General features: G+C 38.2%; 1 protein-coding gene across 1 annotated transcript in view; it reads left to right on the plus strand.

Moving 5' to 3' along the window:
• The window catches only part of RFX6 (regulatory factor X6), a 38903-nt gene extending 18124 nt beyond the window's left edge, over window positions 1-20779 (plus strand). Inside the window, exons 8-20 of the mRNA XM_009645184.1 lie at window positions 3809-3916; window positions 6284-6361; window positions 6455-6568; window positions 8459-8508; window positions 9293-9452; window positions 10758-10902; window positions 12177-12286; window positions 14270-14387; window positions 15459-15581; window positions 16974-17183; window positions 17743-18252; window positions 19239-19454; window positions 20613-20779. Coding sequence (XP_009643479.1) covers window positions 3809-3916; window positions 6284-6361; window positions 6455-6568; window positions 8459-8508; window positions 9293-9452; window positions 10758-10902; window positions 12177-12286; window positions 14270-14387; window positions 15459-15581; window positions 16974-17183; window positions 17743-18252; window positions 19239-19454; window positions 20613-20779 — 2109 coding nt within the window. The remainder of the gene's footprint in view (window positions 1-3808; window positions 3917-6283; window positions 6362-6454; window positions 6569-8458; window positions 8509-9292; window positions 9453-10757; window positions 10903-12176; window positions 12287-14269; window positions 14388-15458; window positions 15582-16973; window positions 17184-17742; window positions 18253-19238; window positions 19455-20612) is intronic.
• The last annotated feature ends 1031 nt before the right edge of the window (window positions 20780-21810 follow it).

Genomic DNA, 21810 nt, shown 5'->3' on the forward strand with positions numbered 1-21810 from the left:
TTCCCCCCACAAGTAGCCTACATTTTCACTACTCTATACTATGGTATAGTCACTGTCATTCTGGTCATATTGATACTAGAAAGTTGTGGCTTATTATTATATATGGATTATACAACCCCAGTAAGAGTTAAGGATTGCTCCCAGGATTGTTCTTTGATACTGAGTTCAACTGGCATGGAATAGCCTTCATCCATATTATTAAACTCCTGAACCTACAAAACAACTTAGGCACATCTCGGCCACATTGCCACAGAGAAAAGTCCCTAGCATGCAGTAGCTGTTGAAGATGACTAGGAATTGTTTGGGAGACTGCTAATTGGCATGGGCCAAAAGAATGCCAGGGGCCATTCTGAATAATACTGTTCCAGTATTGCCTGGGAATGTTGCCTGACACCATTTAATTTACCAGACTAAATATACCCTCTGTGATCAACTGATACACAGCGAGTATTTCTCCTTTTTCATTTCCAGATAAGCAACTCCTAGCTGATGGCAGAAATTCTTATTGGTCCCTGAGATTGTAGCTTTGCTCTATTGATTTTCACCCCTTTTATTGCCATTATCTCAAAGCCATCCGAATCTTTCTACATGACCTCTCAGTTTTTCTCTTTACTGATGACTTCATGAGCTCATGTCAGCCAATTTAATCTATGAAATGTTCAAGATCAGCCCCAATTCTGATCTTTGAGAATCTTCACTTCAATCCCTTTTCAACCCAGAAGTTTCCCTGTCAACACAACTTGTTAGCATTTCAGCTGGCGTCAGTTTCTTAAACATTTTACATTCTTGTACTAATCCCCATTCTCACCAGCATAACTAATCATTTCCCATGGTGACACCATGTCAAGTGGTGAGGTTCAGATAGATTAGATCTGCTGCATTTTCCCTGTTCAGATAGTTAGCTATCTTATCAAAAAAAGATAGTGCTATGCCGTGGGATATCCCCAACATATTCAAGGATTCATGAAGACTACTACAGCATTTGTTCTTTCAGAGTTTTGGGATGGAAAATTTCTGGTTCCTTGGCATCAATGAATGCACATTTACTTCCATCTCTGATGTGGCATTCTCCGTCTGTTTGGGAACTGACAGTCCCATAAGCCTGTCTTGTTTCTGCCCCAAAGTTCAATACCTTCCTCCTCCCAAAAAAAAGAATCACAGAGAAGCTGGTGGAAATAAGTGTGAAAGGGCAGATCACAGAATCACAGATCATTATGAGTTTTTGATTGTCTAGCTCTGTGTTGTCTGAAATTATTCAGGCAGGTCTTAAAAGAAAAAGTGGCTTTCATGGTCAAAACTGAATTTTAACAGTCACAGCGTACTGAAAATTTGGCATCACACTTTCTGTTAAAATAAACAGGTGATATCCTTATTCATTTGCTTGAAAGTACATGCAATTAGGTATTCCAGAAAGATTTACAATGATTGCATAAGGTGTAATTCTCAGTAGGAACATAAAGACATTGAAAAGATGTTAAAGCACTGATTGCCTAAATATACTGAGTAAATGGCATTTGAATGAACACTTATTGAGTGCCAGGGACACTGTTTACTTCTGGTATGTTTTATCACATTTTCTAGTATTCTCTCTGTAGGGGGAGATATCAGCAAATTCTTTTATCTAAACCAGTTAGTGCACCATTAGAGTCTGCATGGTTAATTAGACAGATAATATTACTGTCATTATCTTAATGTTAAACGGCCATTAGAAACAGATGGCATTAAATTGAAAGGGCAAGTGGCAGTGGGTTAAAATATTAAGCCTAGAACTGAGGCACAGTCATATAAGTCCATTAGCAAGGTAAAAAACATTGCAGATTATCTTCTCTTAAACCTCTCACCACCATCACTTCCTTCTTTTAAATGAACTAATTCCTTTTAATCAGAGCTTTTAATATATTTCATGGGTAATTGCATAATAAAATCATTGAGATTACTCCTGTTATTAAAAAAAAACAAACCTGATACTGATAGGCAATTATAAAACTGCAAAAGTATTGACAGGAAGAAGTACTAATGTTTCTAAATTTGTACCATTTCTTAGACTTAGAGCTTTATATGTATTTGAATAGTAGATAGCACAGGCAAAGTGTGTTTACATAATGTATGCTTTTATTTCTTGCTGTCTGTTTTGCAGTCATATGACCCTATAAAAATAGGGAGATATATATATGGTGAATAAGTCAGTTACAGCTATAGTTTTCTGAATTCAATATTTTAGAGAATTTCACTTGAATCTGGCCTCCAATTCATGAGTCAACATTTATAGGAAAATACTCCCTTTTGCACACTTCAATGCTATATATTACGCTATATACCTACTATTCCCAGTTCAGTGAAATCTGACTGTATGCAAAGGGCTAAGAAAAGGCCATTTCAAGTACCCTTCAAATGCCTCGTCCATGGTCACAGATTCCATCCATTAGTACAAAGGGAATCTGCACAAAAGTAGTGGATTTACCGCAGGAACATGCAGAAGGCCCGCTCAAGGCTCCGTACGCTGCCTTGACGTAAGGACTGGGTGGGCTGAAATGGGATAAAGGGTTTCAGCCAAATAGTTCTAGGTTTGAATGCAGTCCTGTGAGAGTAAGTACAATTCAGTCAGTAAGGACAGAATCATAATACAGGTTTTATTGCTTCTCTTGAGGATGAGGGTTTCATCTTAATTGTATCATCTGAGACCTTAATAAGCGTAATGTGGTGTGCATTATAAATATAAGCATAGTAACACTATATCACGATAGAATGTTACTGCCCAGCTTTACTGAGAAGTAGACTAAATCAGATTTTGTGGGAGTATTAGATTAGGAGTCTAAATGAGGGTTGATTTACCATATATTGCTTCACAGTCAGTATCCACACATACAAGGCTGCTTGTTGTTTAATTCTGCAATCCTGTCTCTCCAAAGGCTAGCATCTAATAATTATTCAAGATCTTTTCTAAGTCTGTGACTGGTACAAGATGTGTCTACGATATTTCAGAGTCACAAGCTAAAGACTCTTAAGAGGTGAACTCTAAGAACTCAAAGAAACTCTCAGATCAGCAGAATTTAGCATAATTCAGAAGGAATTTATCTTTTCTCCAGGTCAGCATTGACTGTGTCTCAACAAGGTAACTGGAGAACACTAAATGGCTGGGAATATCATTCTTAATGAGATATGAAACTGGTGCTTCATGTCAAGTCTGCCACGGTCACAGAGCACTGTATAATAATTATTTAGTTCAGAAGTGTCCACAGACCCTACATATGATCACATCCATAACACCATAAAATAATAATACCAAACTTTACGATAAACTAAACCAGTGGTTACCATAGCAAACCAGCAGAAATCACTATTGCCCTGCTATCAGAGCAGGAAGAGAGCAGGGTAGAACAATAATACCACCAGTACCCTAGATCCTTGCCCTAGAAAGATATATATTAAATAAACTTAGAGTCTCCCTGAGGATATCACAGTCCATACTGTAGAGGAGAGTAGTGTTTTACTTTACTTTTTAAACATAGATTAAATCCAAAGCTTGTAGAATTCCATGAAGTAATGTGGCTCGAAGGCTGCATCACTCTGAAAACTGTATTTGGTGAAGTTTAGATCTAGGCACATATTTAATTAGCTTCCTGAGCTGGAATCCAGATCTGGATAAGCATCAGTATTTTGGAGGGAGTATCTAAATGTAAATATTCTGAAATGTTGAGAGAGACTCATTAGATAATATGCAAGTTTAGCATGAATTGTTGGTTTCAGTTGAATCTATATTATTATTATTATTATATTATACATTCCTGTTTGTTCCCTTCCATTTCAGGGTGGTTTCACTCGTAAATATTCTCTGAGTTCCAAAACTGGAACTCTCCTCCCAGAGTTTCCAAGTGCTCAACACCTTTTGCTTCAAGGATGCATTTCTAAAGACAAGGTAAAATGTGAGCTACTTCTCTTCTGACTTACAGATCAAAAATTGCCACAGAATGTTTCTTCATATCTTAGCCTTTGAGGTATTGACATGAAAGAGCCAGAAATGTCCATAATCAAACAGAGGTGACTGATTTATAGAGGGGGCAAACCTTTACTAGCACCGATTAACCGGCTTTCCACTGGAAAGGTGGTTGAATTATTTACCTATTAACTGACCTCGTATTTTACAAACTGATGGTATGTAAGACGGGGAGAGCAAACCAAACAAATAACTGAGAGTTGTATTCATTCCAAATGCCTTTGGTTTTAAGGTAAATTTTGTTCTGATTGGATTAGAACAAATAATTCACAACAAATAATTAAATGAACTTTACTCTCTTTAATTGTTTGAAAAGAGATTGTGAAAATCTGAGCATATTATTTTTTAAAATTAGTAAAATTGTATTCTTCAAACCAATACTCGGTGTTGCTCATCCTAAGGATACTGTTCAGTTAGAAGTATTGCTGGCATATGTTTTATGTCTTTGACTCCTTGCCTATATGTTACGTCTGTGTTGTTTGTGGTCACATTACAGGCTGCTACATCCCTGAACTTTGCTAGAAACCTTCTGGTACACATTGTGAACTCTCCAGTTTAGCATCCAGTACAGGTCATGATGGTGGCTGTCTTGAGATATGTTGCTTTAAAGCTTTTTGTTTTATGAGCCCTTCCTCCTAGTTTGTTCTGTGAAAGTAGTGAAGCGTAGGATTCCTGTTGTGAGGAGCAAAACAAAAGGAGCCCTCTGTAGTACAGAGATCTTAGCTGGAAATCTTAGGTTCCTAAAGAAAACCCAAGAACTGGTTGACTTAGCAGTGTGCATCACCTGCTGCTATAGTCTCCATCAGTTAATTGATATCTCATATATATAGCATTCTCATGTCATTTAAATCTGAAGAGCATTTGAGGTTCCTTGAAGACCCAACACAGCAGTATAAGCAAACCTGAATTTTACCACTCCAACAATGAAGAAAAAGATGCAACTCATTTTCTCTTCATTTTTGGGTCAGCAGCATGTACTTGCTCTGATATTAGGACCAGATGATGGGAGGGCCCATCAGGTCTTTGTGGGTGACTCTGTGTGGGGACAGACTGATGGAGTTATGAAGAGACTGTGGGAAGAGAGGTTAATTTCTGTGTGTCTCTGTCTCTCTCTGCTGCTCTTTCCTCATTCCTTGTTCTCTTATTTCCCGTTTTCTTTCCTTACTGTTTTAACCCTCCTTCAGCTTATCTGATGGAGGGTTATTGAACCTAAGATATTTAGGTACTCTGTTGAAAAGAGCCCGTATGTGATGTTTGACTCCTGCATTAAACTCTTAAGAAATCACATGCAACTGAAATCTCTGGAGAGTACATAAATGTAGCAGGCTGCACTAAAATAGATTGATAATGTCTTCATTTTATGTTTCTGAAGAAAACTTAGCCAAACTTTAAACTTCCATCAACCCCTTCCAAGAATTTTGTTAAAATGTTCTTGAATCTCACCCTTTGCCATTGTTTTTCAAAGATATGTAGTTACAGAAGCAGATCTGAAAGTCAGCAAGGTCTGTTTTCAAATAAGTATGTATGCTACACTTATAGAAATAAGGTGGTGCTAGGTTCATTTGAAACCTGATATTGGTTTGCTGGAGAAGTTCACAAGCTGTAACAAACTTCCCGTGATTCTGGACCATAAGAATGGTTTTGCCAGCATTTTTCTTTCCTTAAAATACTTTACAAAATTCTTGTTTTATAATTTGCCACAAATTAAAAAGTTTTCTACCATTTCCACAAAGTCTTGTAATACCTCTGCACGGTTATTAAAGTAAGGGAACACTCCACTCAGATAAATTAGCCTGATGAAAGGGAGTTCTGGTTTTTAAAGTTCAGTTCTTGTAAGGCAGTGATTAAACTTTGACCAAATGACTGGCAGCTATTTTCTCATTTGTCCAACTAGATGATGTTTCAGAACACTCATAGACGCCTATAGTAGCCTAATGATTAACTTGCGCTGCTCTTTGGGATTAATCTTAGCTTCAGAAAGGTGAATTTACTTTACCATCTGACTGGCTAATCTAGCTATTGCCTTACTTTGATATTCACATTTTCAGTGTATACAGATTCAGATGCTACATTCTGACTTTGAGACTTAAAGATGTCAATAAAAACTAGAGATGAGTGACCTCCTCATCACTTCTGGATGTACAGACTTGCCTATTTGTAAATATGGATTGCAATACAGTTTATATTCTGTATTTAAATACTAGCTACAGAAAGCAGAAACCTAGATCACTATAGCAGCAGAGGAGAGAGCTAAGAAACCCTGTTTAATCTCTCTTTCTTCCAAAATAGGTAGATACTCTTATCATGATGTACAAAACACACTGTCAGTGTGTCCTTGACAATGCAATTAATGGGAACTTTGAAGAGGTAAGGTTGTTTGAACACACATTCTTGGTATATATGCACAGAGAGCCAAGAAAGCATTATTTATGTCCATGAATCTGGTTCCTACTCCTTTAGATTCAGCATTTCTTACTACATTTTTGGCAAGGAATGCCTGACCATCTTCTTCCCCTGCTTGAAAATCCTATCATCGTTGACATCTTCTGTGTTTGTGACTCAATACTATATAAGGTAAGTTCAGCATTTAGCTCCATGGATAATATCAAGCATGTTACAGCTTTTGCTTGTGTAAAAACAGTGTTGAAATTAGAATAACAGGATGCCACAACTGCTTTCTGCCTCTTACCTGTGTACATCAGCAAGGATTCCATTGAAATCCAGAACATAAAACTAGCACATGCAAGAGCTGAACTCCAGTCTCAGCTCTGCTGCACAGTTGATATATGACTACAGGCAGCACACTAATGGTGAAATCCTGACCTACTTGTTTGAATGTAACTAAAAGAAATGCTTGTGTGCTTCACTGACAAGGCTGACTAAGTTAAGCCTGGATGAAAACCGAAGCCTTGTTTTTACTTAAAAGTTTATTGCAATTTCTACCAGCAAAGAGAGTCTGTGGCAGATCAGTGAGGTGATTCTACATGTGAATCCGCTGCTTACAGGTTGTGTCATGCCATGGTTTCATGTTGCAGAGCTGGAACAATACTGGGTTAACATATTCCTGCCTCTCCTGCCTGCTACACTTCATTTCTGTTCCTGTGCTGCCAGATGTACCAGCAAAACTGCTGCACTCCGAACTGGTTTGAGTTTAAAAAAAAAAATCTAAGGAACACTTCTTTGGCAGAGGTTTTGTGCCATATGAGTTCTTTGGAGCATTGAAAGGTCATGATTAAGTGATAGAGCACTGGAGGAAAAAGATAAAGTAATGCCACTGAAGTTTCCCAAGTTTTGAATTTGAATCAGATCTGCTCATTAATTAATAGCTGCAAAGTACTTTAAGTTCCTCTGATAGGACATGCCATATAAATAGAAAAGGATTGTCATCCTCTCTCTAACACATTTCACAACCACATATCAATGGGAAGAAACAACTATTGACATAACAGTAAACACCAAGCAGTCAAAGCAAGAGGCTTGTGGCTGTTTAGCACTGAGTGCCTTATCGTCATCTATTTGTCATTCTTCACTGTACAAAAATATTAGGGGGAAATCCAGAAAATATTTAAATAATATTTCTTAGAAGCATATCAAGCTGTAAGGTAAGAAGAGAGGGTTTAGTTAGCAGAGTGAAGTAAAGGTGATTATCATCAGCGATCATAATTACTAGCCTGGAGATGAGCCATTAAGCCTCATTTACTTGCAGAGGTTATATTGTACCTTGAGTTTATGAGTTTTTTCCTGCTCGAAATGTGCAGTCCCAATAGATTCAATATTAACTTTATTTGTAATAAATATTTAATGTGACAGAAGAAGAAATACTACAGGAATGCTAAATTATAAATTGAATAAGAATTTCTCAAAAGTTCATAAATTTACTATTGTGCCTCTTCTCTGTCTCGCACTGTTTCTCACTTATAATCATGTTAGATATTCTTGACAGCACAGCTGCCAGAAGAAGAAGGAATTTCATTGCATTGTTATCAAACCATTTACATTAGAAGTGGAAACAGATTTTTTGGGATATAGGCTAACAACTTTGCCCTCTGCAATAACATTCCCCAGAAGGCATGACAGATGGCAGAGGTTTTGCCAAAACAGTTCCACACAACACTTATAGCTATAAGGTTTTTGTCCTAAACTCTGAACACCTTCAGTGCTACATGCAGTGTGGCAGAAAGAAGAGTCAAGTGGCTAATAGCACTCAAGGACCTGGGAGATGCTTGAGTATCTGCTTTACTGAGACTCACAGTGACGCTAGAAAAGACCAAGTGCTTATCACATGTTCCTGTCTAATAGTGATGGGAGAAATCTAGGTATATAAATATCTGGACAGTAGGTTGAATGGCTTTATTCTGTATAAGTTTCCTGTCCTTATCACTTTGTAATTAAGTAGGCAAGACAGACATGAATGAATAAATGGCCAGTGGAAGCTTGATATCATTATCTGTTACCTTTTTGAAGGTCCTTACAGATGTACTCATCCCTGCAACAATGCAAGAAATGCCGGAAAGGTAGGTTTTTGACAATCATAATGCTACATTCTGTTTGTGAGGCATATTCCAGGTAAAGAGCAGAAATTCTATATCCTAGAGAAATTTTTTCACAATATTTATGCTCATTTTTGGAACAGTAGAATAAGTGTGGCAAAATACTGTCAGCTCTGAGGACAGCTATAGAACAGATTTAAAATATTACACAGTATTTTAATGTCCCACTTCACTGGCTTGCTGGATATTTTGAAATAGGTTTCTTCTACACTAAAGCCCTAGAAGATGAAAAAAGAAACAAGTGTACGTGTGTTGTTTAAGGAAAAATAATTGTTACCTTTTTTTCAGAATACTTTTCAGGTTTGTATCCTATGCATCACCATAATATCTAATAATTTTCTCAACAAGACATTATTAAGAGGATTGTTTTAAGTTACCTTTGAATCTCCTCATCTGTCCTTTCCCTTGAAGGGTGTCTTGCTTGGGGTTTTATATCTGACTGAGGCCTTTAGCTTCAGTTATCTCTAATGGTTCTTGGATTTCTTATGGTTTATTCTTAAAGCTAGTTTTTTTCAATCTATTTCAATTGGCAGATATCTTACAATTTTTGTCAGAGGAGGTACAGATCAATATATAGTCAATTTTAGCCTTTTGATGACGGGTCATTTCCTCTTTCCTTTTGGTGACACCTGAGGATTCATTCACAGATATGTTCAGGAGTCTGTTAATCATAGATTGAAACTCAATTATTTAAACTAATGCAAAACAATTTTTATTGATGTTCTCTAAAATACTTTTTTTCCTGCAGTTTACTGGCAGATATAAGAAATTTTGCAAAAAACTGGGAACAGTGGGTTGTTTCCTCTTTGGAAAATCTACCAGAAAACCTTACAGATAAGAAACTGCCTATTGCACGAAGATTTGTTTCCTCCCTGAAACGACAGACATCTTTCCTACACCTAGCACAGGTAAACAGAATAAGACTATACATCCAAAAAATTGTCAATTACATTCAGTGCACCTTGCTGGCTATGAGATATAATGCATTATTTTTTCAAGGTTCAACTTCAAGCATGGAAGAGTTGCATCTTGTAGTTTTAACCATGCAAGAAGGAAGCAGCCATAAATAGATCTGACCAAAACTTCAAACTTTTGTAGCAGAAAAGAGAAAAAAGACCAGGGAACTTTTGGCAAGCAAATGATGAAGAGGAATATATGGGTATTTGTTTTTTTTCCAAATTGGAAAATATCAGATGATCCTCCTTGCCTAGCATAGGTTCACTGTCTTGTCCATGATTTCCTATAGTGAGCTTATTTCTTTTTGAGTTTTGACTGAAAGGAGAACACGTGAGTGACAGGTAGCTCAGGGCTCCAAGGCTGTTTTGGCAGGATACAGGTATATGCAATTAGGAGGCACCTCCCTGTGATGGTTTGGTAGACGAAAGTAGGATGTGGGTGACATCATGAAGATGGTCTGATAGGAGGCACATTAGAAGAGCATTAGAAGTCTAATGGAAGGGAAACATTGTCTCAACTGATCTATGAAAAACCCAGCCATGATAAGAAAATTAAACAGAATATGATTCTTCTCTGAGGAGATATTCAGGTGATCCCCAAGTGTGGGTCTGTGCTGGTTTTGTCTGGGATAGAGTTAATTTTCTTCATAGTAGCTACTGTGGGGCTATGCTTTGGATTTGTGCTGGAAACAGTGGTGACAACACAGGGATGTTTTCATTATTGCTGAGCAGCGCTTGCACAGAGTCAAGTCCTTTTCTGCTTCTCACACTGCCCCAGCAGCAAGTAGGCGGGGGGTGCACAAGAGGTTGGGAGGGGACACAGCCAGGACAGCTGACCCCAGATGACCAAGGGGATATTCCAGACCATATGACATGCTCAGCAGGGCAGATTGGTGGGGAGGCCGCTGCTCAGGGACTGTCTGGCCATCAGTCTATTGGTGGTGAGCAATTGTTTTCATTTGTATCACTTATCTTTCTTGGGTTGTATTTTTCTCTCTATTATTTTGTTCCCTTTTCTTTACTACTACTACTACTACTACTGCTACTACTACTGCTACTGTTACTATTGCTATTGCTATTATTTCTTTTTAAAAAATATTAAACTGTTTTTATCTCAAACCATGAGTTTTATCACTTTTACACTTCACCGGGGAGAGTGGCGGTGGGACAGTGAGTGAGAGAATGCGTGGTGCTTAGTTGCTGGCTGGGATTAAACCACAATAGGGTCTCAGCATTTTACCTTCCCTTCTCTTACAGATTGCTCGGCCAGCACTTTTTGATCAGCATGTGGTGAATTCCATGGTGTCAGATATTGAAAAAGTTGATTTGAATAGTGTTGGCTCTCAGGCACTCCTTGCAGTCTCAGGGAGCACAGACTGTGATGGGGAGGTCTACAGTGAATGTAAGTCCATGGTGATATATTTGTATCATTAAAAGTAATTAACTCTTTAATTCCATGCCATACTAGTCTACTTGGAGATGGACTGACAAAAGGCACAAGTAGACACTGCATTCTCTAATCTAGGTTGGTGTTAACTTCAGTAGCTTAAGAAAACCAATTGGTTGTCCTAGCATGTCCTACAAGAGCAGAAGCTTACTCTGGGAAGTCATCCCAGCTAGATGACTTTAAATGGTTGCTGAAAAAATAATTTACATGTCAGTTGCTATGTGTAATACTGTAACTTTTTTGAAGTTTTGCCCTAATCATATGGGGGTATTAGCACAGATCAGTTCCTGAAAGATGTCTCAAAATTTCTATATCATTACGGCTTAATTTAATGGGTATTTGAGCTAGTTTACTCTTTTTTTAATATGAAAAAGGTTTTTTTACTGATCTTTAAAAAAATACATGATTTTCTATAATGTGTAACAGCTATTTTCATACACAGAATAGAGTTAAGTACAAATTTTGAGCATGTTAATTTCCATATACATACCTGTTTTTGAAAAAAGATATAGCCATTTTCTCTATCAAAAAGTTAACTTTTGTCATAGGAATCATGTTGATCAGAGTTTGGAGAGCTGAAAGGAGAGCAATAGCAAAGTGTTGTCTTCTGAATATTGTTACTTTGATCATGAAAGTTTGTTCTCTTTAATGGTTCACAATCCTATTCACGTTTTCATTTGAGTTGTCCTTTTCCTACTTTTTGTGTAATCGTTTTCTATTTTGTTCTTTGTCTTTTTTCACACTGGTTAAAAAAAGAAAAGAAGAAGAGAAAGAACTGGTCACTTGGCACTTTTTCAAAAATGGGAATTGGGGAAGTTAGCTTTACATTATATTGTGAGAAACTTGTAAAATGTAAGGGAAACCTAAGACAGTATAGAAGTGTGCCACATTACAGATAAAGCTTTACTACTAAACTTAGTAATAGAAAAGTTTTCAGGGCTGAATCTTAAAATGAATGAATGAATGGATATCAGAATTTTTTTTTGCTTTTATTTTCTTGTAAAACTTCATTGTCTTACAATCTGTATCACTGCAATAGTTAAGTAATTAAAATATATACGTGCGATGGGTGTGTGTCTGCTTGCTTTGCTGGGGAACTGCTCATTTCTTCACTGCTCTAATTCTTTGCTTTTCCTTTCCATGCTACAATATTGTCATATGGCTGGTGAGTGGCTTTTTCTCATGTTCAGAATAGCATGCAATGATATGTTCTCCTTTTTACATGGTAGATGACTCTATTACAGTGTTCCAAGAACTGAAGGACCTTCTAAAGAAGAATGCCACTGTGGAATCATTTATTGAATGGTTGGATACTGTGGTTGAGCAAAGGGTTATCAAGGTACCTTTCAAATGTTCTGCCTGACTCAAGACCAAATCCTACTCCCTTTACTCCTTACATGGTCCCTTACTTGTGCAGTCCCACTGGTTTCCCACATGGGATTCTCACCTCTGTTCCCATCTCCTTATTGTAATAGAGGAGTTCTTCATTTGGTGTGAAAGGTTTCAGTACCGTTAGTTCTAATTAGTCATGTTGAGTGCCATTGAACAGCCTTATGTGTGTGAGAAACTAAGAAGCATCTTAACTATAACATTAAAGTCAGCACTGTCATAAACTGTACATGAAAGAAACCCATCCACCTTATCTGTGCATGCAGAATCCTGGGGTATTGCCCAGTGAGTAAAGTGAACAAACGTTGTTCCTTAGAGAAGCAATTCTTTCTTTCATGCTATTCAGATGGCACTGTATGTGGTATAAGTTGATGTAGCAGATGGATTCAGAAGTAGCTAGCCTGTAGAAGGATTTCTACAGACCAGGATGGAAGATACAGTTTTGTAGCTTTATAAAGTGCTTAACGGGTGGTTGATGGTTTTGATGGGATTTTTTTCCCCCTGATTTACAAGATGCTTTATAATCATAAGTATTTTATATCCAACCCAAAACATTCTATGATTCTATGCATATATATGCAGGAATATTTACACTATTGTTCAGAACAAAAAAATTGAGTTTGAGTTATAGCTCAAGTAGGAGTTATTTACCCAATTTGTGACTCTAATGAATGTAAACTAGCAGAATAGAATGTTACACATTGCTTGCTAGTAGCTAAACAGTGGAATTCTCATCAAGTCATGTTCTACCTGGAAATGCAATATCTTATCTATCATTTTAGGGAACATCTTGATATGAATGGATGCAAGAGGAGGAGGCAGTGCAGTTAGCTTTGACTGGCTTGCAGAAGAGTGACTGCCACTTACGGAATAACCATGGGCATGTCATTTTTCCTTTCTTCACCTGTCCTCCCAAATTTCAGTGGAGACAGTGATAATTTATTTCTTTTTAGTACTTTAATTTTCCTAACATTTGCTGTCATATGTGAGCAGCACAGTAAGGAGCTTTGGATGATTCAGGGCAGCAGAGCCAAAGCAAGTCCTTGTACACACTTACCTAGACACAAAATTCCCACTGAAGCTGGATAATCACAACTTATTTTAGAACTGAATGATTATGGTCTAAAATTGATTCCACAAATTCAGAAGACAATTCCTGATAAACGTGGCAGGCAGAAAAGCTGAAGCACTCTCCCATTCAGCAACAACTATGTGATACTGTATTATTAAAGTTAACAGCTATGGTTCCTACCATTGTTTTCCTGTAGTTAGGGGTAAGAAATACCTACAAGTGCTGATATGCAGCTAGGTCAACTAAGCAGAAGCTAATAATTTACAGAACATGTAATCCTTCCATTGCTGTCTGCCTCCTGTTCATGCTAAAGTGTGGTTACTGTCAAACTCACACAACAGCTTCTTTCTGCTTGCTGTTTGAGAAAGCAACAGGGCATATGGTACCACATGCACAAGTCACTGCCAGAGCAGAGTGACAGTATGAAATGAGAAGCACTAAAAGCGTCAATGTTAGGACAGTAAACATAGCATTTTGTAAGAGAAAGTCTGGCCAGTACAGATTATATTAAAGTACAGAGAGAAATTTCTGTTTCCTAATTATGTGGAATAACATAGTGCCAGAGGGTGGGGTTTTTTCTTTCTGCCTTGTACCCCTGCATATTTACAGAATAATTTGGCACCTTTAGTACTGGAATATGAGCTAATTTATATACCTTCAGGGCACAGCAAAGCCTGAGCAGTAACCAGCTGGCTTTATCTAACATTTTCAGATTTGAAACAGGCAGCTTGATCCACCCTGCCACATCAACCCGAGTTAATGACTCCTTGAACTCTCAAGCATATTCAGTTCTCCTTTCTTTTCTCCTGTGTGCAGAAAGCAAGTTAGCATACTTAACAGTATATTACTATTCTCTTTCAGGCAAGCAAGCAAAATGGGAGGTCATTAAAGAAGAGAGCTCAAGACTTCCTTCTCAAATGGAGTTTTTTTGGTGCTCGAGTGATGCATAACCTAACCCTAAACAATGCGTCAAGTTTTGGTACTCATATTTTGTACATATGTGCTAGTACTTACCAGCTTTCCACCTTTCTTCAGCAGAGGAACCTGTCCTAGTCTAAAGATTCTTTGATCAAAGCCACAAATGCTGTATAACGTATTTTTCAAATTACCGTTTCACAGTAAATGCTAGCAATATTTTGTTGGTGACCTGTGTCACATGTTAATTTTTCAAAGGTATTTTTCTTTTGAATTGCTGTTTGCTACTGCTTTGCCACATAAGAGCTAGAAGCTCTGTTTTGATATGGCAATGGAAGTGTAACTGCATATCTCCATAGAGGAGACAGAAGATTCAAATTATTAGTTTTACCTGTGGATCAGTTTGGTAAAAATTACTGCTGTATAGAAGTTCTCATGCATGGTATGTTTTCATAAAAGCAAAAGGAATTTGGCAGATCACTCATTTAATTCTGGGATCAGCAGACAGTCAATTCAACAGTGTTTGTGGCTTTTAAAAATTAAGGTTCGCATGTCCCTCTTTAGAAATGTTTGCATTTTGGGGGACTCTCAGAAAAGGCCTTTTATAAAATAGAAGATGGTAGGGCAAGTGAAACTCACTTTAAACCTAATACATAATTTCCTTAGTTTAGTTGTAAGTACATTGTTATCTAAAATTCAGAGAGTATTTGAAATGGCTGTAAGGAGACACACATTTTTAATGTGATATATCCTTGAAATAAGGTCAAAGACTTCACAAGTTATTGTCTGGTTATTTAGCACAAGGCAAACAGAAATAGAGCAGAGGCATTCTAGCAGACTTCGGCCTTATCTAGCTCCACTGTGTGCCCTCTTCAAGTATAAAGCATGTCTCACTTTCATCAGTATTTTTCTTTGATGTAATTAGTGGTCAAATAGCCTACAGGACAGTAAACAATTGAGCTAGGTGGGCCAGTGCAAAGAGAGATTAGAGCTAGAAGTTAGGCACTATTCCTTGTTGGTCTTGCCAGGTCATTTAAAGTCCACAATTATTTGTTTGTTTCGCTCGCTTCTTGTAGAGTGGTGAGAGATGGTCACAAAGATAACTCAGCTACTCTCTCTCTTTCTCCTCCAAAAGGTTCTTTTCATTTGATCCGCATGCTACTAGATGAGTACATCCTGCTTGCCATGGAGACACAGTTCAACAATGACAAAGAACAAGAACTCCAGAATCTACTGGACAAATACATGAAGAATTTAGGTAACTAGAGCTTGGTTCTTTTGAATGTACTCTTGTGTTTTTAGAAATTGGCATATTTGTTTACCTTTAAACAGAAGCAGGCTTACTGTCTTCTCCTAGTTATATGCAACATTGTCAAATTCACCTGAAAAGCTTGTGACCAGTCATTCAGCAATTCATTCCCACCTTCCTACCATAGTTCACTTAATAAACTGTTATGGGAATGTGAGTACACTGGATCATTGAAATGATCTTGGATGCAACAAACACTTGTAGGTACATCTGAAGGGCCACAAGCTGAAGTGTGAAAAGAGGTATAAGTAGCAGAAAGGGCAGGAATCCAGTTTTTCTGTCAAAGCTTAAATATGTAATTACACCTTGAAATAGAAATGTATTAAATGTTACCAAGATGCAAATACCCCTGCAAGGTTGGAACACGAGTTTGGAGTCCTATTTAGCATCTGGCTAAAGTATTACTATGTGGAAGAGAAACAAAATTAATTTAAAACAGTATCCTTAACATCTTCCATCTACCAGGCTTCTTCAAGGTTAGACAGTTTGAAGTCACATCCTCCAGGTCTTTTGCTATAAAATGAATGAAGATTGGTTTGGATCAAATTCTGGCCCAAGTTAATTCCCCAAAATCCAGTGAAACTTGACTGGGTTCTGCTGAATTATTTTTTATTAACATTAACACCAGCAATCAGTCTTTAACTTTTTGGTTGTTGTTACTCTAAATCTGCACTTTGCTGCAGGAAACTTGCCTAGAATGTGTCTGACAGTAGATACTGTGCTTTTGCTTTTAATTCAGCCTTCAGGAAAGAAACGTGTCCTATCCTTAGTTGCCTTATACTTGGATACTTAGGTGAAGTACTTGAAACCAAAAGGTGAAGTTATGGCTTCCACTGAAGAATAGCAAAACTTCCACTGACTTTATCAATAGTCTGCAGAAAACTGAAGAACTACTGAGTATAACAAATGCTTTTCTTTAGATATGAGTATGAAAATAGAGTTCAAGCATTCTACAATTCCCATTGTTAATTCTTTAGGATGAAGTGTCATGAGCCTGATTCACTCTTAATGTAATTTACTTGACTTCATTGCTGACGTTTACTTCAAGGGAATAAATCTGATTCATACCTTCACTATGATGGCTTCAGTAAGGAGCTGATACTCTGTGATGTAGATCTGTGGTCTGGGAATATGATACAAACAGTTCCGCTGGGAAGATCAAGACTAGGGCAATATTTGAATTCATTGGCTACATGCATGGAGGTTTCACTGGGTTTTAAAATAAGCAACCCAAAGATACGAGCAAATTGAGCAGCTCACATGCTGTCTTTATACTAGTGGTGAATTTATATGCAGCAAGCATACATAACAGCCACCAAGAGTTTTCACTTACTCTTCCAGATGCAAGCAAAGCCACCTTCACCGCATCACCAAGCTCTTGCTTCCTAGCAAATCGTAACAAAGCTGCACCTCTGCCCAGTGACACTTCAGTCAAAAATGAGTGTCTAGCAGAGCAAACCTACGCATCCTTGTCAGCTAGCCAGCCCAGCAGTGTACCTTCTGGTCTGAACCCCTTTGCCACGGGAGACAGTGAGAATATGCAGCTGACAGGTATGTATCAGTTCTTCTAGTTTCTCCTACTGTTATTTGTTTGTTAGTCTTTCAGTCCACGGTAACACATTGCTGGAGGAGGAGCAATGACCATATGCATTTATAAAGACCTCTAGTAAATAACATTTAATGAGCTTACCCTCTGTGCTGATTTACAGAAGGTGGCAGTTGTAAAGCCCTGCCAGTAATAGGTCCTCTTGGAACAATGGTAGAAGTGTCCTATACCTCTTGGCTTGGTGAGGTTCTTGTGAGGAGACAATGAACAGTAACACCTGGAGCGCACCTGGCTTGTAACTGCTGGAATTTCCTACTGAATGTGGCAGCCTCCAAGGTGGAGAATGAGAGTGGGAAGCTTCATATCTATAGCTTTATATTATATAATCCTGAAGCTATGGATTAAAGAACATGTGTTGTGTAGGTGGGGGCCAATGCATATCCTTTGTAAAGGTTTCAAATGATAAGGTACACTTTGCTAGAGGGTTAGCGTCTCAACAGATCCGCTCTATTCAGCAGTACTGCAGTATGAACACTAATCATGGCTAATGCTTATTCATTCCAGGTCAGATGGAGCTGTCTGAAAGTACTGATCACCTGATGACTCCACCCATTTCACCAGCCATGGTCAGCCGAGGAAGTGTTATCAACCAGGGGCCAATGGCTGTGAGACCTCCGAGTGTAGGTCCAGTGTTATCCACACATTCACAGTGCTCTTCCTACTCAGAACCCCTTTATCAGACTTTGTCACAAACTAATCAGAATTACTATGGAAACAATTCCAATTACCAGGCTATGTTCAGAACTCAGGCCCATTCCACCTCAGGAGTTTACCACCACAGAGCAGAGCACAGCCGATTCAATGCCTTGAGTGAACAGCCGTTCTCCAGAGACTACTTCAGCAACAGTTGCGCTGTGTCTCCTTACAATGCCAGATCTCCTTCCAGCTATGGTCCCTCATCCATGTCTCAGGACACACACAATATGCAGTTTCTGAATACTGGGAGTTTCAATTTCTTGAGCAACTCAGTGTCTACATGCCCAGGAGCAGCATATCCCGCTAATGCTTCCAATGGTATTAATATCTATTTTCTTTTCCCCTTCTGTTTCTCTTTCCTTGCTGGAGTAAAACACTTTTTCTCTGCTTTCTTCTGTGGAAGATGTTTTTCAGCTCTTATTTATAACTTCCTGGTTTCCACTTCTCTGATGACATACAGAGATTGCAAAGCCGCTTAACAAGCTACTTAAGGATTTCTTTTCCTCTGGTGAATCCTCAATTGACCTCAAATGCCTCCGCTGCACCTATGCTAATCTTCCTTTGGCACCGTTGTATTGCACGAAAGAAGCAAAACCAGGATGACCTTGTGATTTAACAATCTCTTGAAAAGTCCCCAAAACATCTACTATGAAATAGAGCAGGCTTAAGATAGCTTACCTTTGGGATCAGCATAATGGGCCATTCTAGTCACAGGGTCAGGATGGTGAAACAAGGTATAAAAATGTGCATTAGCATTAGTTTGAGACTTTGGCCCTAACATTTGTCATACTTCAAACGCAGAATTATTGCCACAATCTGCTTCAGAGATACAGCCAGCAAAACTGCCTCCCTCTTCTGGAGGAAAGACACAGTGGCAGTGTTGCTTTTGTGTGGATTTGTATATGCAGGAAGTATGTATTACCATGCAGATTTTCTTTCCAAGTATACTTTCCTTGATTCTGAGCTCCAGAAGGGAGCACTGAACCATGGATAGGAGTCCCCATGGTGTCTCTTATGGCCAGTGATTGCAGGCTACTGTCTGACTGAACTTAGAATGGAAGGGCAATTCTGTACTGTAGGCATGACTGAACTCTTAGGATCTTTTTGCTCCCTTGTTACCTTTTGGGTCAGTCACTGCATATGTTACTAATGTTACTAGGCTGTACGTGTACATAAATAATCTTATCCTCAAGGGACTCAGCCGGTAACAATTACCTTTTGTCCCAGGTTATCACAGGCTCCTACCCTTCCTTTTCTCTTCAACAGTAGTTTTACTCTGCTTTTTTCCAATCTCCTGCCAATAGGATATTATGGAAACAATATAAATTATCCAGAATCTGACAGACTTGGAACAATGGTGGATCAACATGTTTCTGTAATCAGCAGTGTAAGCAGCATTCGATCATTGCCATCGTACAATGATATACATGATCCACTGAATATCTTGGATGACAATGGAAGAAAAACAGGCTCATACTACACAGAGTCCTCACCTTCAATTGTCTGTCGGACTCCTATGCGTAAGTATAGCCAACGGCTGAGGAAGAGCTATGAACTTTTTAGCATCCTAACAAGCGCTGAGCATTAAACTGTAGGTCACATATATAGTATATGAAATGCAATATAGAGATAAAATGGCTCAGTACCTAGGTTGTATCATAAGATGTGTTTTCCTTAAAATTGCAGGACCGTGGGTTTAATAACTCTTCGCTCCCATAAGGAGGATAGTGATCCATTGTCCATGAGGAGTGGAATGACTGGCCTGAATTGCAAAAGAATCTGTATTAGGAAACACTTTTTAACTATTAAGTGAGCCAATAATGGACTGGGCTCTTCTAAGGGCTCTTAAAGATCCCATCAAACATATCAAATGAACCCTGGGTCTGGGATGTCTAGGTATATACTTCCTGTAGTATAGTCCCTTCCTGCCCTGTGCTTCAACAGCTGTGTGTATTGGGCAAAGCTCCCACTGACAGTGAATTTTAGGTGAAATTACCTAACCCCAAAGGGTTTGTTTTGGTATATGCATTAAACAAATTGCAGTTGAGTTTGGTCTCACATTCCAAAAAGTGTTGCATGGAAGATATAAACTAGGGCACGGTTTGTTTCTCCACAACATTACATCTTCCTACTACCTACCTGTTAAGCTTGCACAGAAGATCAGATATCACTTGCCTCATTAAGGCTCTGCAAGAATTCAGTGCTCAGTTCTTTGAAGGATACTAAAGAAGGGGAAAGAAACCCAGCACCATCACATAGGGACTGTGCCCATCAAGTATCTTCTGTTGATATCTGCCAGATGGTGGCAGTGGTACCACCAGTGAATATGGACCTGAATGGTGCAAGATATGGAAAGATGAGCATAGCGCACATAAAAAGCTTTGCACAATTTTCTTAGAAGTTGGCTCATATGCAAGCTGTAAGTTTCAGGCCCATAGCTGGATTTTTAGCAGAGTTCACTTATACCTGGGTTTTGACCTATTCCCTGATGGCATGAGGAGCCACTGAAGAAAAGTTATTGAAGTATAGGTAAATTGAGTGAAGTATAGAAATGTTGACATTTCTGTCCTTCAGATGGTGTGCCGGGTAGATAAGGGTTTCTATCAGATGAAATTGGATTGTGTTTTTTATTAAATTCAATAGAAAACTTGCAATGATGGTAACTTTTTTTCCCACAGCTTCAAACATGCAAACCACATCTTCTTCCCAGTGTATGTATGGAACATCTGGCCAGTTCCCTTCTCAGGAAAATCTGGAGCCCCATGGCCCACCAAGCAGAGATATGGTGTCATCTTTACCACCAATCAACACTGTCTTCATGGGAGCAGCTGCTGGAGGAACCTGAACTGGGAGAGCCATGTCAGTGCCTTAAACTTACTTTCCAAATCCAGACATTAAGGCTATGATGACAAACCCCTTCAAGTTGGTGGAAAAGTATTACGTATAGGTGTTAAAGGAGACATTTTAGAGATATTAGCAGGCCTCCACACAAAAAAAATAGCTGTATTCAGATTGGATCCTGCTTGTGAATCACTCAGGACTGTTCTCAGCATTTCAGCTTTTCAGTCAGAAATTCAGGGTGAGCTGAAAGAACCAGTGATTCTTGCAAGCAAGACTAAGTTGTAAAGAAATGATTACATCTATTCCTAATTTATTAAAAATACTATTTTAGTCTTTCACGTAGATCTTTTTGTATAAAAATGTTTATTTAATGCCTGTCTTGCTCATTATTTATTAGGATCACAGAGTAACTGTTTACTTTCTCTTATTTGACAGATTGTCAAATGTATGCATCCTACCTCCTATGGAAATGTTTACAAGGTCAATTTTTACTGTTTTAAATGAAACTAAACCAAATTCTTAAGGTTTTTTTACTGTTGTGCTCTGGAAAGTTGATTTCAAACATTTAGTGCCTACTTGTGTAAGTGAAAGTCCTCAGGAAATAAATAAAACATATTGTGGGGATTTTTTTTTAAATAAATCACTTTCTCTTAAATTAAAATTATATAACATGCAAAATCATAAGCTAACTAATTACAGTAGCTTGCTAACGTAGCTGGATAACTGAAACAAATGAAACTGTACCATGAAATATCGTGGGATTTCAAAATCACTTGTGGTATGAGCCCAAAAATTCTAGTGGTGGAAATCCACAAAAAGCTGCCCATCAGCTTTCATGGGTTTAGGGCAACTGTGTATACTGAGGCCAAAAATAGTGAAGATGATTAAAAAATATTGCAACCCTCCAGACCAGCTATTTTAATTAAAAATATTTTACAAATGCCGTGATAATCTGTATACAAACATGCATTTATGTATATGTTTGGAAAAGCTAGGTGAAGAATATTCACTAATGGTATTAAAGAGAGGAGAGGA

The sequence above is a fragment of the Egretta garzetta genome, unplaced genomic scaffold, assembly GCF_000687185.1.
Source record: "Egretta garzetta isolate BGI_Z169 unplaced genomic scaffold, ASM68718v1 scaffold18, whole genome shotgun sequence".
Classification (NCBI taxonomy): domain Eukaryota; kingdom Metazoa; phylum Chordata; class Aves; order Pelecaniformes; family Ardeidae; genus Egretta; species Egretta garzetta.